Source organism: Haliotis cracherodii, unplaced genomic scaffold, assembly GCF_022045235.1.
Source record: "Haliotis cracherodii isolate W230 unplaced genomic scaffold, xgHalCrac1.p SCAF_3, whole genome shotgun sequence".
Taxonomy (NCBI): domain Eukaryota; kingdom Metazoa; phylum Mollusca; class Gastropoda; order Lepetellida; family Haliotidae; genus Haliotis; species Haliotis cracherodii.
The window spans coordinates 9,296,797-9,324,777 of record NW_027266286.1 but is presented as its reverse complement, the minus strand read 5'-3'; the positions used below and the strand labels follow the sequence as shown (position 1 = coordinate 9,324,777).

At 43.5% G+C, this 27,981-nt stretch overlaps 1 protein-coding gene across 1 annotated transcript; it reads right to left on the bottom strand.

Annotated features, from left to right (window-relative positions):
- Positions 1-1,296: 1,296 nt before the first annotated feature.
- LOC139473746 (ornithine transcarbamylase, mitochondrial-like) lies at positions 1,297-27,981 on the bottom strand. Its single transcript, XM_071256479.1, has 9 exons — positions 27,860-27,981; positions 23,142-23,262; positions 20,005-20,086; positions 19,269-19,510; positions 8,398-8,520; positions 7,113-7,166; positions 6,182-6,331; positions 5,243-5,380; positions 1,297-2,974 (listed from the first exon to the last, which is right to left on the bottom strand). The coding sequence occupies exons 1-9, from the start codon at positions 27,979-27,981 to the stop codon at positions 2,903-2,905; spliced, it is 1,104 nt and encodes a 367-aa protein (XP_071112580.1). The 3' UTR covers positions 1,297-2,902.

Here is a 27,981-nt window from a genome sequence, read left to right as displayed (position 1 = left end):
ATTCCTAAATAGGCCATGGCGGGACATGGGACTTTTAATTCTGCTTTTGTTTCATCCTGACAATTCATATTTTTAATACCGTGTAAAATCTCAAATCGCTAAACATTCTAGACTGGTCCCCTGCGTCAGTTGCACAGCCTGCTTTCTGTGGCGAAGCATTTGGGTCCTGAAGACAGACTGTTTTTGACCATCTTAATCATTTTACGATAAGAAGTAAATTATATATTTATGTTACACAGTTATTTTTTGGTATTTTACGATAAGCATTTACGATAAAAAAAGATGAATTTTACGTTTACGATAGTGTTTGAAAGGTGTTTTACGTTAAGCATTAAAACCCATCACAACCCTCATACATGCCAGGCATCACAGCTCAGATAATGTAGCATACACTCCAAGGTGGGGTTTCGGTGATGCTAGGACTCAACATGTACATCTGTAACTGCTTCCATTTAACCAGAATCATGCATGTTCTCATCCTGTGACTGAGGTGGAGAGGTGCACTGCATCTTATAACTAATGTGACTTGATATTATCAAATTCATAAACAAATATTGTGACAATAAGTGAAAAACATTGATAATGTAATTTAAATCAAGCCCCAAGTGGAAGACATAATGCCCATGTCAATGTTTTAACAAAAACTTACATCTCTCTCTGAATTTTTTTTCTAGATTCAGTTAAAATTACACACATTACAGTTATGTACAGTTCTCTAAATTGCAACAATAGGAGTTTTACTGAAAGATCGAAACCAGATAAAATTATTTTTATTTTTTAAACAGACCAAGTCTGACAGTTTTATTAATAAACGAAAACCCCAAAAACCTCAAACTGCAGTGTCTGATTGAAAATATGCTTCTTAAATACTTAATCACAAGTTTTTTGGGGGAAATTTGCCTCAAGAAAATCTGTCCACATTTCTTTCATTATGGTTTTGCCTTTTGCTGTTCGTTTGGTATTCTGCCCCATGAAAATCAGTTAAAAAAATATGAAATGGTTCTGGACTTACTGTTACTACGCAGAGGTTTGGCACAGATGCAGGAATACTTCTGTATATTATGCATAGCAAAAATATATATTGATACTGGGTTACACATAGAACAGACAAAAACAATGTATCTGACAAGTTACAACAGACAAAATACAGTGAATTTCACATGTAACAACAGACAAAATACAGTGAATTTCACATGTAACAACAGACAAAAATAAAGTGAATTTCACATGTAACAGACAAAAAATACAGTGAATTTTACATGTAACAGACAAAATACAGTGAATTTCACATGTAACAACAGACAAAATACAGTGAATACAGACCGACCTTGCGCAAACTTTGACTGACCAATAGAATGACCAATCAGAAGGCAGCTTTCTGGTGCTTTACGGCACTAATTTCAAATTGGCGACTACGCTTCGAAACATATTTGGACAAATTCTTGATTACAAATTTGAAACCTAAACAAAAGAACATTCTAGAATGGCTAATAGATGGTTTAGATTGTATGGATTCAGTCGTTAAACCTGTAACTATCGTCCAGAATACCCTGTGTTAAAGTTTTTGAGGTTGTATGATTAGAAATCACATTCCAACTGTCACTTTCATGATCTGGTAAGCGACGCTCTCATTGTTCGGATGAAAGGTCGTTCTGACGTGACCCCTAATGGGATGTCTTCAGATCTTTGTTTGGCGGTAGCAAGAACTAAGGTCTGATTTTAATGAGATTGGCTAATACCTTAGCCTCCAGGACAAAATGTAACTAGGAGCACATCTGCGACCCAAGGTGAGGTTTTTACTATATGTCTGTTGTTTGTCCCTACATGTCCTGAGAACGTCCTCTGGAGTCAAAGGCTTATTCTTGTTCCAAAAGGAGAAACACACTTCCTGAAAACCTCCGTCTTTCTGACAATTTTAGCCTTACCTATGCATTTAGTGTTCTCTTAAGCCCAATGAAAACATGCAGTTGTCGAAATTTTACACAATGGCATACTGGAAGTGAAGTCTGTCGTCTGCTCCTCCCTTGTAGCAGACTCAAGACCTGATGCATCAACAAACAAACAACAAACAGCACACAAACACAATTAGGCCATCTTGACAATGTGGACAAACTGCTGGCACCTAGGAAAACCGTGAAAAACCTCTACAGCAAATTTGTCTGTTTTCATATGACGTGACAACCAAAGGCCAATAAACTTGTTTATCAAACGCATACAATATCATTCAGAACTGTTAAATATTGATGTCCTGTTTACATGTTTGCTTGAGCTTTAATTTAAAAAAAAACAAATTAAGAAAAATATAGAATACCCTGTATGAATCTTAGTACAAATTTGTAAACTCTTACTTATCCTTTATGAATTCATGGAATGGCATCTCAAAATATAATTATCACAAGTATTTAGAATTTTAGATTTCGTAAGTTGTCCACAAAAGTAGAACTTGGGCCTGGGTGTGAAAGGGTTGTAGTCCTGTAGTAGATGTAGTGTTGTAGTCCTGTAGTAGATGTAGTGTTGTAGTCCTGTAGTAGATGTAGCGTTGTAGTCCTGTAGTAGATGTAGTGTTGTAGTCCTGTAGTAGATGTAGTGTTGTAGTCCTGTAGTAGATGTAGTGTTGTAGTCCTGTAGTAGATGTAGCGTTGTAGTCCTGTAGTAGATGTAGTGTTGTAGTCGTGTACTAGATGTAGTGTTGTAGTCCTGTAGTAGATGTAGTGTTGTAGTCCTGTAGTAGATGTAGGGTTGTAGTCCTGTAGTAGATGTAGCGTTGTAGTCCTGTAGTAGATATAGGGTTGTAGTCCTGTAGTAGATATAGGGTTGTAGTCCTGTAGTAGATGTAGTGTTGTAGTCCTGTAATAGATGTAGAGTTGTAGACCTGTATTAGATGTAGTGTTGTATCCTGGTGTCACTCTCCTCTTATGAACTTGGGTCTGGGTGTGGAAGGGTTGTAGTCCTGTAGTAGATGTAGCATGACTGCCTGGAATCACATAAAAATTTATTCGGACACTTTAAACATCTGAAACTAAACACGAAAGTCACAGAGGTCCAAGGACTTGATACAACTAATAGCAAACAAAATGCCTTCACGTCATGTTCTTTTTCAGTCAGTGTGTGAAAGTGTTTTAAAGCTGCAGTCAGCATTATTCCAGGGCCCCGTTCCACAAAGCGAACGTAGCGCTACGACTGTTGTAAGCTTATGTTAAAGTATGGGAGTTACGATTGTAATGATAAGTGTTAACGTCCACAGAAGTCCATTAATCTATATTAAGTAGTCATACCTAAGCAGTATCTAGCAGCTAAGCCAACGAGAGTGCTCTCCCTTGAGTTGTAACAAGTTGGCCACCATGCTGACCACATGGTCTGAATAAGGGCTTTTTAACATGAAGTACCTTTCTTCAGTTATTGTTACAAACCACTACAACGATCACCTTAGCGCTACGATCGCTTTGTGGAACGGGGCCCTGGTGTATGAAGGTGGCTCGTAAATAATCAGTTCTGGGTCAACTTATACACAGGGTTGAGTATTTTACATTTCTTTCCACAACACAAAGACATAACTGTGGGCACGGAACACCGGAAATACCATGGCAACATATCTGTACTGAAATACTCAAATTAATCATGTAATTACACTATCTGGTTGTAAAAAGAGTTCATAATATATCTGGACTTACATTGAATCGCTGAAATTCATATTTGTTGTAGTTTGACTATTATATGTCAACATAAAGGTTTCGCAAGCGGGAGCATGGATGGTGATTGGTCAAATTCTTCCACTTGAAAACATTTCTGGCAATGGCGATCAGCTAAACTATAGTGTTACGCTTATTAATTTATTTCACATATATATAGTAAAGATGCAACTAACATGATATTGGAATAAGTTATTCCTGATAAAATTATAGTTTCAGATACAATTCTTCCGCTCATTGTATCAAAATTCTTCAAAGTTATATTATTGGGTAAGTTTTTACCGAATCACCAGTAGATTCCGAGACACGTGTGTACAGCTGATTGCTACTTCCGGCTTAGTTTACGAGACAAGACACATGGTAATCTAAATCCCTGCATATAAAACAGTGCCAATCAGAACAGGAAATACAATTTAATCGGTTAATCATATTGTTCAGTGATGTTTTATCTCAAATTTCAAATTTGTATTGGCCAAGTTTAATTGTTGTAATATGTAGCTGAAGGGCTAAGATGTAATTTTTTTTCTGCGGAAGACAAACACATTTTTATTGCAAATGTAGGGATTTTGCATGCACTAGTGAGGTGCTTCATTCAGATTCGCTTTATAGCCGGGGTATATAAATTAGCATTAATTTCCTTCTTATTTTACGAGACACGTATGAAACATTGTCCCTCATATAGTACACAATTACCATTTGAGGGGCACGGGTGGCCCAGTCGTCTAAGGCGCCGCGATTCACTGTGCAGAGTTGCGTCCCTTGGGCACGCCAGAAACCTATGATTGTGGTTTCGAATCCCGGTTCGCCCCGATTATGTTTCTAGGTTTGTCATGTCAGCACCATACCCGTGCTCGTGGGTTTCACCGAAGTGGTAAACGTCTGAGACCTGCATCACTTCGGGCTTTCCTCCCACATTAAGCTGACACGCCGCGATATAACTGGAATACTGTTAAAAGCGGCATTAAACCCAACTCACTCACTGACTCACTCAATTACCATTGAATTTGTATTTGAATACCATCATCATGTCTATTGATGTTGTATTGCAAATTTAATGTTTTCATTGACCAAATTTGCAAATGGCAAAGCAAGCACAACAACTCGCACAAGCGCACATGGCCGCCATGACCATAACACACGAGATGCGCAGTAAAGCAATGTGCATGAAAAGGGAAGTAACTGCACGTTATATTGGATCACATTTTTTCTAAGTTTTGTAGCATTTCACAGTTGAGATCGTGTGCTCGAGACGTGGAACAGTTAAGTATTTTTTTTGGTTTTGAAAATGGAAATAAAAAAGGAAACATGCGGCGGACTTTACGATGATGCGGTGGTGCCTGAGAACCAAGAATATTTTTGTTTTTTAGCCTTAACTTCTTTTGAGGAGTATTGTTGAAAGAATGTCCTTGGTCTAACACATGTTAGAATAGCTACACTCAATTGTCGAAAGATCAACAATATTTTATCAATCTTACAACTATTCTTAACCTGCTACAAACTCAACAAGTAAACTCCTTCATCACTTCAAAGCCATATCCCATCATGCAGCTCACCATCACTGTCCACTTCCTGTTTTCTGCCGCCTGCCACACCAGGGAGTTGGGGTCATAGAAGACGTCATCATCGACTTCCTCCTGTTTGCGTGGGAGGCAGTGGAGGAACACCCAGTTGGCCCCCGCCTCCTTCAGCATCTGGAGCAGGACATCGCAACATCATCGACAGGTCAATAGGGGCATGGGGTGGCCAGGGTCTACTTAGGAAAAATATATAGTTGACGAAAATACTGAAAAGTGTTTGCCTTGGTTTTAATTGCTCACAGGACATCCTGAAATAGTTGTGGGTAAAAAAGATAATTAGTATGTCTTGGAGAAGTGACAGAGCACCCAAGTCCAATAAATTTCATTCATTGGTCCCAGTGTGATTGGCTGCATGCTCTTAGTTTGTTTTGTTTGTTTGTTGTTTAACGCCACACTTAGCAAAATTCCAGATATATGACCTCAGGCTGTAAATAATCAAGTCTGGACCAGACAATCCAGTGACTGACATCATGAGCATTGCTCTACACAGTTGGGATACAATGACTTAGATCAACTTAGTATATATAGAACACGCTTGTGTTTTGTCTGATACCTGCACATAGAAAATAATAATTAGGAGTATAAGTTGGATTCTTGCGATTTTTTGTAATTTGTTTAATCAGACTGTAATACTGTTGGATCCAAGTTTTCGGACAGCCATGTTTACCGCGATTACTCATGCTATAACGGGCGGTGTAGCATTAAACAGAAATTGTAAATTCTCAGATGAGGGCTTGTTTTTAAGAGAAAGTTGTCTTTTATGAGTGAAAGAGATGTTTTACAGTTGTTTAGAGAGAAAACAACTGTTTTAAGCGTCTGAAAACCGATATATACAAACATGTCAGTAGACACAAGTATTGTTAGACTGGAATCAAATTTGTTCCAGGCTCTTCTGGAGAGCCTCGTCCCACTGACCTTGCGAGTGATCTGGTAGCCGGCGAAGTCCTTCAGACGTTTCTGCTTCTCCTCCTCCTGTCCCATGCTGACCCAGGTATCCGTGACGATGACGTCAGCACGGTACACAGCTTCCAGGGGGTCTGTGGTCATGTTGAAGTCACTCTTGCGCTGCAGGATGCGAGGTAATGGGTCACATGACGTGACATGCTTCGTCAAATTGATTGTCAGGACAATATGAAACGTAGTAAGAGATCTATTGCATTGAGATTACAAATTTTAGTAGTTAGGCCCCCAAGTTAGCTCTGCTAGCTATTTTATTCACCTAGAATGCCATGACACCTAAGATATGGTCATGTGTATATCCAATCTCATTAAAATCAAATCTTAGTTTTCTCTGCCGCTAAACAAAGATTACGGGTCACGTCAGAACAAACTTTCGTTAATTTTGACCGACAAATGAAATGACTGACAAGAAATCAACATTAGCCAATCAGAAGGCGGCTTTCTCGAGCTTTACGACACTGGTTTCAAACTGGCGACTACTTTTGAAACATATTTTGACGTATTCTCAATTAAAAATGTTAAAACTGATAAGAACATTCTGGAATGGCTTATATATGGCCTAGATTGTATGGATATATTTATAAAACCCATAACTGTCATTCGGAATACCCCGTTGCATGATTAGAAAACACATTCAGACTGACACTTTCATGATCTGGTAAGCGACGCTCTGATTGGTTGAATGGAAGGTCGTTCTGATGTGACCCGTAATGGAGTGTCCTCAGATCTTTGTTTAGCGATAGCGAGTACTAAGATCTGATTTTAATGAGATTGTGTGTACCGAGGGATATATTTACTGACCAGGAAGCTGCAGACTTGTAAGCTCAGCCATCCAATACCCCCAATGCAATCACTCTCTACCTTCTATCACATGTCTGTTACATACCTTACCACACAACTTGATGACATACTCCGTTATTTTGGGGTCTGGTTCATAGCCCTGGAACAAACAAAGAACAGGAACATATGGTTGATCTAATTCACTGAATGACTGCTTTTCCATGTAGCCCATTTAAAAAATCCACTAGAATTTTCTTTTGTCTGGTGGGCCTGGTGAATAATACTCAATGAACTTAAACTTTCTGAAAATCATATCAAAATGTTCTTGCCAGTGGACTCAAAAAAAACCAGTAGAAATAAAGTTTGATTATTCAGTAAGTGCCTTAAGTCCAACATAGCAAGTAAAGGGTTCAGATGTTACGATATATGTTACAAGAATGTTTATGAGGTCAAGGTCCTCAGGAGAGTGCATTTAGAAGTTGGAGATAATAATGACACTGGCGAAGAGGCGTGACGTACCCAGGAAACACTGTCAATGTATAAAACAGAAGTTGTTATCCATAATTTAATACTCCATATCTCAAGTTCCTTATGGCATTTCTGAGATTCCTGGAGATCAGTGGGTGGTGGCACATGGTCCTGTGCACAGCGCACAGATCACAAATCAGGTGAAGTTAAGCAACGTCGGTCTCAGAGTGAGTGAGTATGGTTTTACGCCGCTTTTAGCAATATTCCAGCAATATCGCGGTGGGGGTCACCAGAAATGGGCTTCACACATTGTACCCATGTCGGAAATTGAACCCGGGTCTTCGGTGTGACGAGCGAACGCTTTAACCACTAGGCTACCCGACCGACCCTCGGTCTCAGAGAGTTGTTGGATGGGTGACCACGTTCCACAGCTTGACTCCTGAGAGTTTCTAGGGCTTCGGTCCTGCCTCACACTGAAGTACATGTAACTCATGTGGTGTCTCCTTAGGCAAGTGACTTTGTTCGAAATGTGCCTCTGTTCACCCAGCAGTGAGTGGGTACCCGGTAGGATGAGATGGTACTGTGTCTGTTAACCTTCTAGCGCCTCACAGGCAGCTTGGGTTGTATACTCCCCAAGGAGATGAGAATTAAAATCGAGTGCTCACTGATCCATTGACAGGGGTAATAATAGTGTAGCGCTATGAGCATCCACTTGGTGAATGGAATCTGGTGCATTATAAATGCACTTATTATTATCATTATTATTATGGTAGTATAATTCATGATTTATGGAGTCTTTTATGCATTCTGACATAAAGATGCGACAGAATGATTGATACAACAGGTTAGCCAACATTGTGTAAGTGTCATAACAAGAGCCATTAAATGGCAAACAACTGGAAAATATGAAGCTGTTATACTACCTTTGGTGTAGCTATACTGAGGTCGATGCCAAGCTTGCTGCACCCGATCATGAGGGAGTGGGTGATGTTGTTGCCGTCACCCACCCACGCAATCTTCATTCCTCGCAAATAACCGAAGTGTTCCTGTGGGTGGAGAAAGCACAGTCAGGTAATATCAGGCTGACTGGCAGATGGTAACACATATGTAAAGTGAGGACGTCTGCTAGCGTCTGTAGGGGATGGAACACACACTTACATGTAAAGTGAGGACGTCTGCCAGTGTCTGTAGGGGGTGGACACACACTTACATGTAAAGTGAGGACGTCTGCCAGTGTCTGTAGGGGGTGGAACACACACTTACATGTAAAGTGAGGACATCTGCCAGTGTCTGTAGGGGATGGAACACACACTTACATGTAAAGTGAGGACGTCTGCCAGTGTCTGTAGGGGATGGAACACACACTTACATGTAAAGTGAGGAAGTCTGCCAGTGTCTGTAGGGGATGGAACACACACTTACATGTAAAGTGAGGAAGTCTGCCAGTGTCTGTAGGGGATGGAACACACACTTACATGTAAAGTGAGGACGTCTGACAGTGTCTGTAGGGGATGGAACACACACTTACATGTAAAGTGAGGACGTCTGACAGTGTCTGTAGGGGGATGGAACACACACTTACATGTAAAGTGAGGACGTCTGACAGTGTCTGTAGGGGATAGAACACACACTTACATGTAAAGTGAGGACGTCTGCCAGTGTCTGTAAGGGATGGAACACACACTTACATGTAAAGTGAGGACGTCTGCCAGTGTCTGTAAGGGATGGAACACACACTTACATGTAAAGTGAGGACGTCTGCCAGTGTCTGTAGGAGGGTGGAACACACACTTACATGTAAAGTGAGGAAGTCTGCCAGTGTCTGTAGGAGGGTGGAACACACACTTACATGTAAAGTGAGGAAGTCTGCCAGTGTCTGTAGGGGATGGAACACACACTTACATGTAAAGTGAGGACGTCTGCCAGTGTCTGTAAGGGATAGAACACACACTTACATGTAAAGTGAGGACGTCTGCCAGTGTCTGTAAGGGATGGAACACACACTTACATGTAAAGTGAGGACGTCTGCCAGTGTCTGTAGGAGGGTGGAACACACACATACATGTAAAGTGAGGACGTCTGACAGTGTCTGTAGGGGGGTGGAACACACACTTACATGTAAAGTGAGGAAGTCTGCCAGTGTCTGTAGGGGATGGAACACACACTTACATGTAAAGTGAGGAAGTCTGCCAGTGTCTGTAGGGGATGGAACACACACATACATGTAAAGTGAGGACGTCTGACAGTGTCTGTAGGGGATGGAACACACACTTACATGTAAAGTGAGGACGTCTGACAGTGTCTGTAGGGGATGGAACACACACTTACATGTAAAGTGAGGACGTCTGCCAGTGTCTGTAGGGGATGGAACACACACTTACATGTAAAGTGAGGACGTCTGACAGTGTCTGTAAGGGATGGAACACACACTTACATGTAAAGTGAGGACGTCTGCCAGTGTCTGTAAGGGATGGAACACACACTTACATGTAAAGTGAGGACGTCTGCCAGTGTCTGTAGGAGGGTGGAACACACACTTACATGTAAAGTGAGGAAGTCTGCCAGTGTCTGTAGGGGATGGAACACACACTTACATGTAAAGTGAGGAAGTCTGCCAGTGTCTGTAAGGGGTGAAACACACACTTACATGTAAAGTGAGGACGTCTGCCAGTGTCTGTAAGGGATGGAACACACACTTACATGTAAAGTGAGGACGTCTGCCAGTGTCTGTAAGGGATGGAACACACACCTATATGTAAAGTGAGGACGTCTGCCAGTGTCTGTAGGGGATGGAACACACACTTACATGTAAAGTGAGGAAGTCTGCCAGTGTCTGTAAGGGATGGAACACACACTTACATGTAAAGTGAGGACGTCTGACAGTGTCTGTAGGGGATGGAACACACACTTACATGTAAAGTGAGGACGTCTGACAGTGTCTGTAGGGGATGGAACACACACTTACATGTAAAGTGAGGACGTCTGACAGTGTCTGTAGGGGATGGAACACACACTTACATGTAAAGTGAGGACGTCTGCCAGTGTCTGTAGGGGATGGAACACACACTTACATGTAAAGTGAGGACGTCTGCCAGTGTCTGTAGGGGATGGAACACACACTTACATGTAAAGTGAGGACGTCTGCCAGTGTCTGTAGGGGATGGAACACACACTTACATGTAAAGTGAGGACGTCTGCCAGTGTCTGTAAGGGATGGAACACACACTTACATGTAAAGTGAGGACGTCTGCCAGTGTCTGTAAGGGATGGAACACACACTTACATGTAAAGTGAGGACGTCTGCCAGTGTCTGTAGGAGGGTGGAACACACACTTACATGTAAAGTGAGGAAGTCTGCCAGTGTCTGTAGGAGGGTGGAACACACACTTACATGTAAAGTGAGGAAGTCTGCCAGTGTCTGTAGGGGATGGAACACACACTTACATGTAAAGTGAGGACGTCTGCCAGTGTCTGTAAGGGATGGAACACACACTTACATGTAAAGTGAGGACGTCTGCCAGTGTCTGTAAGGGATGGAACACACACTTACATGTAAAGTGAGGACGTCTGCCAGTGTCTGTAGGAGGGTGGAACACACACTTACATGTAAAGTGAGGAAGTCTGCCAGTGTCTGTAGGAGGGTGGAACACACACTTACATGTAAAGTGAGGAAGTCTGCCAGTGTCTGTAGGGGATGGAACACACACTTACATGTAAAGTGAGGACGTCTGCCAGTGTCTGTAAGGGATAGAACACACACTTACATGTAAAGTGAGGACGTCTGCCAGTGTCTGTAAGGGATGGAACACACACTTACATGTAAAGTGAGGACGTCTGCCAGTGTCTGTAGGAGGGTGGAACACACACATACATGTAAAGTGAGGACGTCTGACAGTGTCTGTAGGGGGGTGGAACACACACTTACATGTAAAGTGAGGAAGTCTGCCAGTGTCTGTAGGGGATGGAACACACACTTACATGTAAAGTGAGGAAGTCTGCCAGTGTCTGTAGGGGATGGAACACACACATACATGTAAAGTGAGGACGTCTGACAGTGTCTGTAGGGGATGGAACACACACTTACATGTAAAGTGAGGACGTCTGACAGTGTCTGTAGGGGATGGAACACACACTTACATGTAAAGTGAGGACGTCTGCCAGTGTCTGTAGGGGATGGAACACACACTTACATGTAAAGTGAGGACGTCTGACAGTGTCTGTAAGGGATGGAACACACACTTACATGTAAAGTGAGGACGTCTGCCAGTGTCTGTAAGGGATGGAACACACACTTACATGTAAAGTGAGGACGTCTGCCAGTGTCTGTAGGAGGGTGGAACACACACTTACATGTAAAGTGAGGAAGTCTGCCAGTGTCTGTAGGGGATGGAACACACACTTACATGTAAAGTGAGGAAGTCTGCCAGTGTCTGTAAGGGGTGAAACACACACTTACATGTAAAGTGAGGACGTCTGCCAGTGTCTGTAAGGGATGGAACACACACTTACATGTAAAGTGAGGACGTCTGCCAGTGTCTGTAAGGGATGGAACACACACCTATATGTAAAGTGAGGACGTCTGCCAGTGTCTGTAGGGGATGGAACACACACTTACATGTAAAGTGAGGAAGTCTGCCAGTGTCTGTAAGGGATGGAACACACACTTACATGTAAAGTGAGGACGTCTGCCAGTGTCTGTAGGGGATGGAACACACACTTACATGTAAAGTGAGGAAGTCTGCCAGTGTCTGTAGGGGATGGAACACACACTTACATGTAAAGTGAGGACGTCTGCCAGTGTCTGTAAGGGATAGAACACACACTTACATGTAAAGTGAGGACGTCTGCCAGTGTCTGTAAGGGATGGAACACACACTTACATGTAAAGTGAGGACGTCTGCCAGTGTCTGTAGGAGGGTGGAACACACACATACATGTAAAGTGAGGACGTCTGACAGTGTCTGTAGGGGGGTGGAACACACACTTACATGTAAAGTGAGGAAGTCTGCCAGTGTCTGTAGGGGATGGAACACACACTTACATGTAAAGTGAGGAAGTCTGCCAGTGTCTGTAGGGGATGGAACACACACATACATGTAAAGTGAGGACGTCTGACAGTGTCTGTAGGGGATGGAACACACACTTACATGTAAAGTGAGGACGTCTGACAGTGTCTGTAGGGGATGGAACACACACTTACATGTAAAGTGAGGACGTCTGCCAGTGTCTGTAGGGGATGGAACACACACTTACATGTAAAGTGAGGACGTCTGACAGTGTCTGTAAGGGATGGAACACACACTTACATGTAAAGTGAGGACGTCTGCCAGTGTCTGTAAGGGATGGAACACACACTTACATGTAAAGTGAGGACGTCTGCCAGTGTCTGTAGGAGGGTGGAACACACACTTACATGTAAAGTGAGGAAGTCTGCCAGTGTCTGTAGGGGATGGAACACACACTTACATGTAAAGTGAGGAAGTCTGCCAGTGTCTGTAAGGGGTGAAACACACACTTACATGTAAAGTGAGGACGTCTGCCAGTGTCTGTAAGGGATGGAACACACACTTACATGTAAAGTGAGGACGTCTGCCAGTGTCTGTAAGGGATGGAACACACACCTATATGTAAAGTGAGGACGTCTGCCAGTGTCTGTAGGGGATGGAACACACACTTACATGTAAAGTGAGGAAGTCTGCCAGTGTCTGTAAGGGATGGAACACACACTTACATGTAAAGTGAGGACGTCTGACAGTGTCTGTAGGGGATGGAACACACACTTACATGTAAAGTGAGGACGTCTGACAGTGTCTGTAGGGGATGGAACACACACTTACATGTAAAGTGAGGACGTCTGACAGTGTCTGTAGGGGATGGAACACACACTTACATGTAAAGTGAGGACGTCTGCCAGTGTCTGTAGGGGATGGAACACACACTTACATGTAAAGTGAGGACGTCTGCCAGTGTCTGTAGGGGATGGAACACACACTTACATGTAAAGTGAGGACGTCTGCCAGTGTCTGTAGGGGATGGAACACACACTTACATGTAAAGTGAGGACGTCTGCCAGTGTCTGTAAGGGATGGAACACACACTTACATGTAAAGTGAGGACGTCTGCCAGTGTCTGTAAGGGATGGAACACACACTTACATGTAAAGTGAGGACGTCTGCCAGTGTCTGTAGGAGGGTGGAACACACACTTACATGTAAAGTGAGGAAGTCTGCCAGTGTCTGTAGGAGGGTGGAACACACACTTACATGTAAAGTGAGGAAGTCTGCCAGTGTCTGTAGGGGATGGAACACACACTTACATGTAAAGTGAGGACGTCTGCCAGTGTCTGTAAGGGATGGAACACACACTTACATGTAAAGTGAGGACGTCTGCCAGTGTCTGTAAGGGATGGAACACACACTTACATGTAAAGTGAGGACGTCTGCCAGTGTCTGTAGGAGGGTGGAACACACACTTACATGTAAAGTGAGGAAGTCTGCCAGTGTCTGTAGGAGGGTGGAACACACACTTACATGTAAAGTGAGGAAGTCTGCCAGTGTCTGTAGGGGATGGAACACACACTTACATGTAAAGTGAGGACGTCTGCCAGTGTCTGTAAGGGATAGAACACACACTTACATGTAAAGTGAGGACGTCTGCCAGTGTCTGTAAGGGATGGAACACACACTTACATGTAAAGTGAGGACGTCTGCCAGTGTCTGTAGGAGGGTGGAACACACACATACATGTAAAGTGAGGACGTCTGACAGTGTCTGTAGGGGGGTGGAACACACACTTACATGTAAAGTGAGGAAGTCTGCCAGTGTCTGTAGGGGATGGAACACACACTTACATGTAAAGTGAGGAAGTCTGCCAGTGTCTGTAGGGGATGGAACACACACATACATGTAAAGTGAGGACGTCTGACAGTGTCTGTAGGGGATGGAACACACACTTACATGTAAAGTGAGGACGTCTGACAGTGTCTGTAGGGGATGGAACACACACTTACATGTAAAGTGAGGACGTCTGCCAGTGTCTGTAGGGGATGGAACACACACTTACATGTAAAGTGAGGACGTCTGACAGTGTCTGTAAGGGATGGAACACACACTTACATGTAAAGTGAGGACGTCTGCCAGTGTCTGTAAGGGATGGAACACACACTTACATGTAAAGTGAGGACGTCTGCCAGTGTCTGTAGGAGGGTGGAACACACACTTACATGTAAAGTGAGGAAGTCTGCCAGTGTCTGTAGGGGATGGAACACACACTTACATGTAAAGTGAGGAAGTCTGCCAGTGTCTGTAAGGGGTGAAACACACACTTACATGTAAAGTGAGGACGTCTGCCAGTGTCTGTAAGGGATGGAACACACACTTACATGTAAAGTGAGGACGTCTGCCAGTGTCTGTAAGGGATGGAACACACACCTATATGTAAAGTGAGGACGTCTGCCAGTGTCTGTAGGGGATGGAACACACACTTACATGTAAAGTGAGGAAGTCTGCCAGTGTCTGTAAGGGATGGAACACACACTTACATGTAAAGTGAGGACGTCTGCCAGTGTCTGTAGGGGATGGAACACACACTTACATGTAAAGTGAGGACGTCTGACAGTGTCTGTAGGGGATGGAACACACACTTACATGTAAAGTGAGGACGTCTGACAGTGTCTGTAGGGGATGGAACACACACTTACATGTAAAGTGAGGACGTCTGCCAGTGTCTGTAGGGGATGGAACACACACTTACATGTAAAGTGAGGACGTCTGCCAGTGTCTGTAGGGGATGGAACACACACTTACATGTAAAGTGAGGACGTCTGCCAGTGTCTGTAGGGGATGGAACACACACTTACATGTAAAGTGAGGACGTCTGCCAGTGTCTGTAAGGGATGGAACACACACTTACATGTAAAGTGAGGACGTCTGCCAGTGTCTGTAAGGGATGGAACACACACTTACATGTAAAGTGAGGACGTCTGCCAGTGTCTGTAGGAGGGTGGAACACACACTTACATGTAAAGTGAGGAAGTCTGCCAGTGTCTGTAGGAGGGTGGAACACACACTTACATGTAAAGTGAGGAAGTCTGCCAGTGTCTGTAGGGGATGGAACACACACTTACATGTAAAGTGAGGACGTCTGCCAGTGTCTGTAAGGGATGGAACACACACTTACATGTAAAGTGAGGACGTCTGCCAGTGTCTGTAAGGGATGGAACACACACCTATATGTAAAGTGAGGACGTCTGCCAGTGTCTGTAGGGGATGGAACACACACTTACATGTAAAGTGAGGAAGTCTGCCAGTGTCTGTAAGGGATGGAACAAACACTTACATGTAAAGTGAGGAAGTCTGACAGTGTCTGTAGGGGATGGAACACACACTTACATGTAAAGTGAGGAAGTCTGCCAGTGTCTGTAAGGGATGGAACACACACTTACATGTAAAGTGAGGACGTCTGCCAGTGTCTGTAGGGGATGGAACACACACTTACATGTAAAGTGAGGACGTCTGCCAGTGTCTGTAGGGGGTGGAACACACACTTACATGTAAAGTGAGGAAGTCTGACAGTGTCTGTAGGGGATGGAACACACACTTACATGTAAAGTGAGGAAGTCTGCCAGTGTCTGTAGGGGATGGAACACACACTTACATGTAAAGTGAGGACGTCTGCCAGTGTCTGTAGGGGATGGAACACACACTTACATGTAAAGTGAGGACGTCTGCCAGTGTCTGTAGGGGGTGGAACACACACTTACATGTAAAGTGAGGAAGTCTGCCAGTGTCTGTAGGGGATGGAACACACACTTACATGTAAAGTGAGGACGTCTGCCAGTGTCTGTAGGGGATGGAACACACACTTACATGTAAAGTGAGGACGTCTGCCAGTGTCTGCAGGGGATGGAACACACACTTACATGTAAAGTGAGGACGTCTGCCAGTGTCTGTAGGGGATGGAACACACACTTACATGTAAAGTGAGGACGTCTGCCAGTGTCTGTAGGGGGTGGAACACACACTTACATGTAAAGTGAGGAAGTCTGCCAGTGTCTGTAGGGGATGGAACACACACTTACATGTAAAGTGAGGACGTCTGCCAGTGTCTGTAGGGGATGGAACACACACTTACATGTAAAGTGAGGACGTCTGCCAGTGTCTGCAGGGGATGGAACACACACTTACATGTAAAGTGAGGACGTCTGCCAGTGTCTGTAGGGGAATGGAACACACACTTACATGTAAAGTGAGGAAGTCTGCCAGTGTCTGTAGGGGGTGGAACACACACTTACATGTAAAGCGAGGACGTCTGCCAGTGACTGCAGGGGATGGAACACACACTTACATGTAAAGTGAGGACGTCTGACAGTGTCTGTAGGGGATGGAACACACACTTACATGTAAAGTGAGGAAGTCTGACAGTGTCTGTAGGGGATGGAACACACACTTACATGTAAAGTGAAGAGGTCTGCCAGTGTCTGTAGGGGATGGAACACACACTTACATGTAAAGTGAGGAAGTCTGCCAGTGTCTGTAGGGGATGGAACACACACTTACATGTCAAGTGAGGACGTCTGACAGTGTCTGTAGGGGATGGAACACACACTTACATGTAAAGTGAGGACGTCTGACAGTGTCTGTAGGGGATGGAACACACACTTACATGTAAAGTGAGGAAGTCTGCCAGTGACTGTAGGGGATGGAACACACACTTACATGTAAAGTGAGGAAGTCTGACAGTGTCTGTAGGGGGGTGGAACACACACTTACATGTAAAGTGAGGACGTCTGCCAGTGTCTGTAGGGGGGTGGAACACACACTTACATGTAAAGTGAGGACGTCTGACAGTGTCTGTAGGGTGGTGGAACACACACTTACATGTAAAGTGAGGACGTCTGACAGTGACTGTAGGGGGGTGGAACACACACTTACATGTAAAGTGAGGACGTCTGACAGTGACTGTAGGGGGGTGGAACACACACTTACATGTAAAGTGAGGACGTCTGACAGTGACTGTAGGGGGGTGGAACACACACTTACATGTAAAGTGAGGACGTCTGACAGTGTCTGTAGGGGGGTGGAACACACACTTACATGTAAAGTGAGGACGTCTGCCAGTGTCTGTAGGGGATGGAACACACACTTACATGTAAAGTGAGGACGTCTGACAGTGACTGTAGGGGATGGAACACACAATTACATGTAATGTGAGGACGTTTGCCAGTGTCTGTAGGGGATGGAACACATACTTACATGTAAAGTGAGGAAGTCTGCCAGTGTCTGTAGGGGATGGAACACACACTTACATGTAAAGTGAGGAAGTCTGACAGTGTCTGTAGGGGATGGAACACACACTTACATGTAAAGTGAGGACGTCTGCCAGTGTCTGTAGGGGATGGAACACACACTTACATGTAAAGTGAGGAAGTCTGCCAGTGTCTGTAGGGGATGGAACACACACTTACATGTAAAGTGAGGACGTCTGCCAGTGACTGTAGGGGATGGAACACACACTTACATGTAAAGTGAGGACGTCTGCCAGTGTCTGTAAGGGATGGAACACACACTTATACATGTAAAGTGAGGACGTCTGCCAGTGTCTGTAAGGGGTGAAACACACACTTACATGTAAAGTGAAGACGTCTGCCAGTGTCTGTAGGGGATGGAACACACACTTACATGTAAAGTGAGGACGTCTGCCAGTGTCTGTAAGGGATGGAACACACACTTACATGTAAAGTGAGGACGTCTGCCAGTGTCTGTAAGGGATGGAACACACACTTACATGTAAAGTGAGGACGTCTGACAGTGTCTGTAGGGGATGGAACACACACTTACATGTAAAGTGAGGACGTCTGCCAGTGTCTGTAAGGGATGGAACACACACTTACATGTAAAGTGAGGAAGTCTGCCAGTGTCTGTAGGGGATGGAACACACACTTACATGTAAAGTGAGGACGTCTGCCAGTGTCTGTAGGGGATGGAACACACAATTACATGTAAAGTGAGGACGTCTGCCAGTGTCTGTAGGGGATGGAACACACACATACATGTAAAGTGAGGAAGTCTGCCAGTGTCTGTAAGGGATGGAACACACACATACATGTAAAGTGAAGAAGTCTGACAGTGTCTGTAGGGGATGGAACACACACATACATGTAAAGTGAAGAAGTCTGACAGTGTCTGTAAGGGATGGAACACACACATACATGTAAAGTGAAGAAGTCTGACAGTGTCTGTAAGGGATGGAACACACACATACATGTAAAGTGAGGAAGTCTGCCAGTGTCTGTAGGGGATGGAACACACACATACATGTAAAGTGAGGAAGTCTGACAGTGTCTGTAGGGGATGGAACACACACTTACATGTCAAGTGAAGACGTCTGACAGTGTCTGTAGGGGATGGAACACACACTTACATGTAAAGTGAGGACGTCTGACAGTGTCTGTAGGGGATGGAACACACACATACATGTAAAGTGAGGACGTCTGACAGTGTCTGTAGGGGGATGAAACACACACTTACATGTAAAGTGAGGACGTCTGACAGTGTCTGTAGGGGGATGGAACACACACTTACATGTAAAGTGAGGACGTCTGACAGTGTCTGTAGGGGATGGAACACACACTTACATGTAAAGTGAGGACGTCTGCCAGTGTCTGTAAGGGATGGAACACACACTTACATGTAAAGTGAGGAAGTCTGCCAGTGTCTGTAGGGGATGGAACACACACTTACATGTAAAGTGAGGACGTCTGCCAGTGTCTGTAAGGGATGGAACACACACTTACATGTAAAGTGAGGAAGTCTGCCAGTGTCTGTAGGGGGTGGAACATATCAGATAGGCCACTGACGACAGGAACTGAGGCCTCCATTGCCAAGTTGTCCAAATCCTCCTGTCCATATACACGGGCCAGAATCAGATCCGACATTCCACTCATCACCCGAGCCGAGTCCTTGATTGACTCATTCACGCCAAGATGGATGTCGTCAGGCCCAAGGAATGCTGCATGCCCTCCCAACATGGCCATACCTACAACAAGATGGCGCCATCATTAAGGCACACTGATCTGGAGCTCTAAGGTGCTGTAATTCCTTCTGTAGAATATAGTAGCCATAGTTTGCCTACCTCAACTGTCGATAAATATTGCGATACTTTTGTGCCAATATGATAGGTATCCAAATCCTTACACTGCAACATGTTTGCATGTTCATTTTCCTTGTGGCAAACATAAGATTGTGCTGTCAAACAGTTTATGTTTATCTTACATGATGTATCAGTGTAGACTTGTTCTAACAATACCACACTGTCAGATTTAGCGCCTTGTTTCATGATGGGACACAAGCACGAGTATTTATCAGGTCTGGTTATAGCTAAACTTGGAAATATTATTGTTTGAAATATCTACAGAATTAAACCATGAATCGATAAAAGAGTAGGAATATTGAGTATGTATTGTCAGGAGTAATTTCTCATTGTATGCGAATCATGAACATGACAATAATTACATCCCAAAGGGGGTTTACCCATTTCTGTAGAGAGGCGTGTCCGTGTGCTCCTCTTCTGGAAGATCATGGACACAGACTTGCCCAGAAGTGGCCGGATCACCTGCAACAGGAACACTCCACTGGCACTGACGTTCACTGACAGCAGTTTAATCAGACGTCCTAGTTTCTAAGTCATCAATACACACACATGGATGAAAGAGTAGTGGAGGACTCGCTGGGACAAAACAATAGGCTCTGCTACATATCTTCTGCTACAGACCTTCTGCTACAGTTCTGTTATCCATGCCTACAGCCCAGGAACCCCTCATTGCAGATGGTGCCAAACATTTGTTGTGTCACACACAGTCTACCAAATTGTACACGAATGCTGGTACACATACTATTGAATAGAAAACAGAACAACCAAAAAACTACACAAACCAATTTCTTTAAATGTTTGTTTTATATTCTTGCCGATTCTATCATAAGACAAAATCAAACTTCAAAAGAATGTAGGTTTATTTCCTAAGTATTAGTCAGTCAAACATAACAGTTTCCATCGACAGCTGTTATGAAATTACTGTTATTGTATGAGAGTTACGATCATCTTAGCACTACGATTGTCATAAGTCTATGTTATGGTATGAGAGTTACGATCATCTTAGCACTACGATTGTCGTAAGTCTATGTTATGGTATGAGAGCTACGATCATCTCAGCACTATGATTGTCGTAAGTCTATGTTATGGTATGGCAGTTAAGCGCTGAGGTCACATTGTACAATCGCACCCTGGACCCATAAGCTTGGACTATACCTTGAAATTCAGTGAATGCCATTTTACCATGAGCCGGAAAAATTTGCCTCCTTCCTTTTCATTGAGAATGATAATACCCTCTCCAAGTCCTCAATTCCAAGGATTATATTGTTCATTATGTTCACATGTTCATTGTCAGTTCATAATAAATATTGTAACAAGGTGCCATGACCAGAGACGACTTAAAAAAACAGTTGTTTCAGACCAATGTTTAAGATATAAGCTGCTGGCTCTCTTTTACAAATCTGCAGCTAATTGTGACAATTAAATCAACACATAGATTTACTGCAGGTCACGTGGACAAGGCCTGGGACGAGTCCGAATTTACTACCCGGGTACCCACCTCCCTATTAGCCGACTGTACCCAGGTACCCGCTATTTGTTTCAAGAGATAGGTACAAAATGTCTGATTGGGCATTTTACTTACCATAGTACTGGCACAACGTATTTAGATACATGTATCAAACAATCTGGTCATGCATACACTGAAGTTGACTTAAGTTATATCTATATTCAACCATGTGAAAAGTCAGAAGGAATGGGTGCATAGTCAGAAAGTGTGACCATAGAGTTCTAGATACTTTTTGTCATTAAACAATTTATCACGTGACTAACCATGGGTCTGGGTAGTCCTGTAGGTACCTGGGTCCTACTCAGTACCCACCCAACCCACCCAACCCGGGTTACCCATCTCCCGATACGAGATGTACCTGCCATGGGTCATGCTCCCGACACGAGATGTACCTGCCATGGGTCATGCTCTTGACACGAGATGTACCTGCCATGGGTCATGCTCCCAACATGAGATGTACCTGCCATGGGTCATGCTCCAAACACGAGATGTACCTGCCATGGGTCATGCTCCTGACATGAGATGTACCTGCCATGGTTCATGCTCCCGACACGAGATGTACCTGCCATGGTTCATGCTCCCGACACGAGATGTACCTGCCATGGGTCATGCTTCCAACACGAGATGTACCTGCCATTGGTCATGCTCCCAACACGAGATGTACCTGCCATGGGTCATGCTCCCGACACGAGATGAACCTGCCATCGGTCATGCTCCCGACACGAGATGTACCTGCCATGGGTCATGCTCCCAACACGAGATGTACCTGCCATGGGTCATGCTCCCGACACGAGATGAACCTGCCATCGTTCATGCTCCCGACACGAGATGTACCTGCCATGGGTCATGCTCCCGACACGAGATGTACCTGCCATGGGTCATGCTCCCAACACGAGATGAACCTGCCATGGGTCATGCTCCCAACACGAGATGTACCTGCCATGGGTCATGCTCCCGACACGAGATGTACCTGCCATCGGTCATGCTCCCGACACGAGATGTACCTGCCATGGGTCATGCTCCCGACACGAGATGTACCTGCCATGGGTCATGCTCCCAACACGAGATGTACCTGCCATGGGTCATGCTCCCGACACGAGATGTACCTGCCATGGGTCATGCTCATTTCAAACACAGTTTCAGACAACACTTTACTTCCGAGTCCTCAAGTGACACTGTCATATTCGTGCATGTATTCCACACAACTAGTAATCATCAATTACTTGGAAAACAAATATTAAACAAAACTTATCTCTATTCATTACACAAGGTATCAAACAAAAAGGAATTCTAAGTGTGCAATGTCGGCACCAGGAACTTAATGTCATAGCAACTGATTTACGACATCCATTGTCTGAAGAACATTTGATTGCAAAGGCTCATTACCCTGGAGCCATGACATCTATATGCCTTGAAACACTTAATTGCTGTTATTTATTAGATGCTAATCCTATTTGTTAATCCCCATTTTTGTGTACATCGACCGTCTGCCATCCTGAACAGGATGTGCAAGTATGTCACTGATGATTTACTGTTTACATTTATATTTATTACTTAATAAATGTCAGGTGACCTTGGCTATATAAGCCTTGTTCCAGAGAGATTGAGAGAGGAGAAAAGAGAGAAAAGAAAGGTCTTACCCTTAGCCTAGCTAGGGTTAGGCTGGGTGCTCCGGGGCACCTAGACAACAACCACTACCACTTTGTGCTGACCTGGCACATAGTGTTTTTTGTATGTATAAATAATATTCTGATAAGAACCCCCTTTAAATAATTTTGAGAGCGCCCTGGGGGCTTATTACATTGAATACGGTAAGACAGAGGTTGATATTGGAACTGTGTATATATTACATATGATAAGAGGAAAATATTGTCTCAAATGCAACAAAGCATAAATTTGAAATATTTTTCCAAAAAGGCACACCTGGGAAAAGGAAAAAGGAAATTCACAAATGTTCATTATCATTTTTTAAATTACACTTGAAACATGGACTGCTGACAGTCTATGTACCTCTTTGTCCTCTTTCATTCGCTTCTTCAGATCTTTGGCCGTCCATAGCAACTGTCTGATCTCCTCGGCCTGGAAGTCCTTGAGTGTCAGGAAGTCGCGGCCAACTAAAGACTTGGGTCCTCTGAAACAAACAGATCATCCGGTGTGACATCAGATGATGATCAGACAGTGAGATGCGACAGGGGTATAATGGTATACTAGCACTCCCAGCCAAGAAGCTAGAGATGGTTGCTGGAGAAACATCCACTCAGCTTTGAACATGTAATGAGTAACCCAAATAATACCATCTCACCGGAAACAAACAAAGCAACAACATGAGGCCATTCTATTCTGGAGCATATAGACATGAGGAGGTTCTGTCCCAGGCCATACAGACATGAGGAGATTCTGTCCCAGGCCATATAGACATGAGGAGATTCTGTCCCAGGCCATATAGACATGAGGAGATTCTGTCCCAGGCCATATAGACATGAGGAGATTCTGTCCCTGGCCATATAGACATGAGGAGATTCTTTCCCAGGCCATACGGACATGAGGAGATTCTGTCCAAGGCCATACAGACATCAGGAGATTCTGTTCCAGGCCATATAGACATGAGGAGATTCTGTCCCAGGCCATACAGACATGAGGAGATTCTGTCCCAGACCATATAGACATGAGGAGATTCTGTCCAAAGCCATATTGACATGAGGAGATTCTGTCCCAGGCCATATAGACATCAGGAGATTCTGTCCCAGGCCATACAGACATCAGGAGATTCTGTCCCAGGCCATATAGACATGAGGAGATTCTGTCTCAGGCCATACAGACATGAGGAGATTCTGTCCCAGGCCATATAGACATGAGGAGATTCTGTCTCAGGCCATACAGACATGAGGAGATTCTGTCCCAGGCCATACAGACATGAGGAGATTCTGTCCCAGGCCATTTAGACATGAGGAGATTCTGTCCCAGGCCATACAGACATGAGGAGATTCTGTCCCAGGCCATATAGACATGAGGAGATTCTGTCTCAGGCCATACAGACATGAGGAGATTCTGTCCCAGGCCATATAGACATGAGGAGATTCTGTCCCAGGCCATTTAGACATGAGGAGATGCCGTCCCAGGCCATATAGACATGAGGAGATTCTCTCCCAGGCAATATAGACATGAGGAGATTCTGTCATAGGCCATACAGACATGAGGAGATTCTGTCATAGGCCATACAGACATGAGGAGATTCTGTCATAGGCCATATAGACATGAGGAGATTCTGTCATAGGCCATACAGACATGAGGAGATTCTCTCCCAGGCAATATAGACATGAGGAGATTCTGTCTCAGGCCATACAGACATGAGGAGATTCTCTCCCAGGCAATATTGACATGAGGAGATTCTGTTCCAGGCCATACAGACATGAAGAGATTCTGTCCAACACCATATAGACCATTTAATTTCCCTGAAGCCCTTACTTTAGCTAATCTCAGATACACTATAATCACTCAAACACCGAGGCTTCCACAAAAAATTGTATTGTGTATTCATAGCTTTCGGCCATGGGAGCCGTGCCAATTTACACTTGTCAGAGGGGTACTCAAAGTATGTGATCTAGACTACCAGTTGTCGGACTTTCATTTTTGTGGCTGAGTAGGTTAGATCGCTGACTTTGTGTGTTGGAGATTAGGTGCCTCACACTGGCAATATGGGTTTGAAGGCCAGATGGGACTCACCCCAAAAAGTACGAGAATCTGTACTTTACTAAGAAAGTGTTATCCCAAATATTACATTTGTTACATTTGACCGCTTTCTAATTTAAAGGGGAAGTGTACACGCAAAAATCACTTTCTTTCTTTTTCTAAACAAAACGCAATTTTAGAATTAGTTAGTATCTGTATTTGAAAATATACACTCATTTTTTTTCACAGTGAAAGTAGGAAGCTCACAATAGTGTGAAAGTGATATGCCGTTATGAGGCCTTCGTTTTACGAGCGAAATAGGCCTGAGTTATCCCCCTTAGATTATGACGTAATTGGTGCCAATTCAACTAGGTCCCTGTCTATTCTCAACGCAAAAGATATCAAGGACCAGTTTGCGGTAAAACAACATGGTCTACGACACACTGCGGCGCAGTGGTGACTCAGCATAACACAATTCTGGCTGGCATCTGAGATGCTAGAATCACAAAACTGTACCTACACCACGTGAAGCGGCTCTAACAAAGCATGATGACGTCATAATGTTTATCAATTGGCACCAATGACGTCATATTGCAAGGGACATAAGCCATGGTGTTTTTGTTATGGAAATAGAACACTTGGTAAATGTGAAAAATATAAATCGTTTTAGTGCAAAAAATATGTTAATTAAATATGATGTTTTTATATTTTTGTCTATGACACTTCTATGTTAACACTTTTAATGTGGAAAAAGTACAAGAAAAAAAGGTTCATTTCCGTGTGAACTTGCCCTTTAATACATTATCAATCGTTAATTGAATATTGATTGCCTTGTGAAACCTATTATCATTCACTCGATTTAAAGCAATTTCCAAAACTAATTATGACACTGCTCCACTGTTAATAGTGTTGGCTGTAACAGTGTTATGTGGGACGTCCCTCCTGAAATAGGACCAGCCACTATCAGTGGAAGCTAATGAGACAATCAACTGCATCAGCAAATCCATTTCATGCCTGTCTGTGTACAGGGTGACAGCTCACTCCGTCATCACATAGGGAGGCCCCTTGCAGTTGGAGAACACCCCGACCTCTTGTTGCCATAGTGATGACAGAATCTGAAAACAGTTGGGGGGGGGTTGGGCAGGTTGATTGGGGGGGAAAGATTTACTGAAATCCCCCCCAGTGACACAAATTAGAACTTTCATTACTGGGTTATTGTTGATCTATAATTCAAAAGTTTAACATTGTTCAGTTGTTGAATAGGCTTGAAGTCATGGTTATGACCCTATCACACTACAACGTTTTAGAGCAACTTGCACCTAGTGTGTAAAAGACAGTTAGCATGCTGTCATACGTCGAGCTTTCATCCAAAAACCATGATTTTGGCGTATCCCTAGCATATACATAACGAGAGTTTACCGTATATGTAACACATGTCTTAACGTCTTAGTAGCGTATCACTGACTTATACATACCGTATTCGACGTAATAAGTGCCCAGGGCGCTCTCAAAATTAGAAATAGGGGCTCTTATTAAAATTATATTTTGGTGAATAGAGTTGAAAGATCGTAAATTTCGTGGTTTATGCTGACAACCTGAAATGTTTATATACGACAGATATATTTTTCCAGTGTTTAATTGCCCATAATTAAGGATGCATATAACACACGGGTGTGTTTTATACACGAATAAATAAGTCTTACATTGATCAATTGGAAGGGGTGCTAATTGAGATTGTTCACTACCCAATATAATAAGCAAATATCGCCGCGGGTGCTTATTAGAGCGGGGCGCTTATTACGTTGAATACGGTAACTTATGACAGCGTATGAAAGCTTATTGCCAGCCGGTGCCTGGCATGTTCAACATATGGCCACTGTATGCCCAGCATATGAGTAATGTATGACTAGCGCGCTCAGCGTAGGGGAAAGATACCTAAAACAGGCCCCGCGGTAGTATAACTAGTAGTGTACACACCCATTCATCAATTACCAGGAAAAGGGAGAGCAATCTAGATATGTAAAAGGTGGGAAATGAAACTGTAATTTTGCTCTTTTTTTTCATTTTTTTTTTCATTTCATATAATTGCCTGCAAAGGGGTAGAAAATCCTGGCTGTTTCAGGAACTAATATTTCGGTAAAATTTGTAGTGTTCAAAAGTGAATTGAGTAACAACAAAGTTTCAATTATGTTCAATCATAATTCATACGTTACCATATGCCGAAAAAATTTGTGCATGCACAAAAAGGTTTTTAAGCCTCGGCAAACTACAACATATACCAGTGTTTCAGCGTTACCCACGTTTTGGCAAACATTCTCTACGTTACGCCATATGTTACTGCGGTACGTTGTAGTGTGACTGGGCCATTAAGTTTGTAAGCATTCAGTAAGATTTAAGTTGCTGGAGTCTAGGGCGAACAAGTCACGTCCAATGCAAAGTCCTGGTAGGGTTCAAGGGGTTAAAAAGATTTTTTTCTGCAATTTAACATGGATAGCTCAAGTGATTTTCTAAATGACTGAAATGGGATATTATATCACAGTTGCAATATGCCTTGTTGCAGTAAATTTCGTCTCGAAAAATTTCAAAGTGAAAAAAGATTTCTGAAGAATATATATACATGTTATGAGACTTGAAGGCCAGAAAGAATTGCTCTGTTTTGTTGAATTGTAACTGCCCAATATCACTGTTTCATAAGTATGTATCACACAATATTGCTTAGACCATTAATAAATGGGCGGCGGCCGGGCGACGGACAATAGTCAAGACGATGACCACAGCATTTACTGATCGAGAATGTCAAAATAAGATAACTTTGAAGAAAAAACAAACCGCACATGGTATATTCTGATTCAAACGGATGTGGGTCATGCCATGTTAATGCAATGACAGGGTATATAAAGTGAGGTGGGTGCGTGGTTAGCCGGTCGCATCAGCTGGGAATCCAAGCAATGCTCGCCTACTGTAGCGGTAAAGTCAAGTCACACTGCCAAGGGATTAGAATTTAGAAGTATGCGTGCACTGTCCCTAGATCTATGACAATATTGACACTGACAACTCACTCTGAACTATACTTCCTGGAACTGGGGTTGATCTGAGTCGAGCTTGCAGGTAAGAGAGACCTACATGGGAGTCGAGCCGCGAGTCGACAATACACACTTGCCATCCTGATGGAACAACTCAT

What these genes read in the sequence shown, in the direction of transcription:
- LOC139473746 (XM_071256479.1), bottom strand. Translation starts at nt 27,981, where the DNA reads ATGAGTTGTTCCATCAGGATGGCAAGTGTGTATTGTCGACTCGCGGCT. An exon ending in TCAGTATAGCTACACCAAAG is followed by an intron (nt 7,167 to 8,397) that starts GTAGTATAACAG and finishes TGTTTGTTCCAG; the next exon opens with GGCTATGAACCAGACCCCAA. An exon ending in TCATCAAGTTGTGTGGTAAG is followed by an intron (nt 6,332 to 7,112) that starts GTATGTAACAGA and finishes CGCATCCTGCAG; the next exon opens with CGCAAGAGTGACTTCAACAT.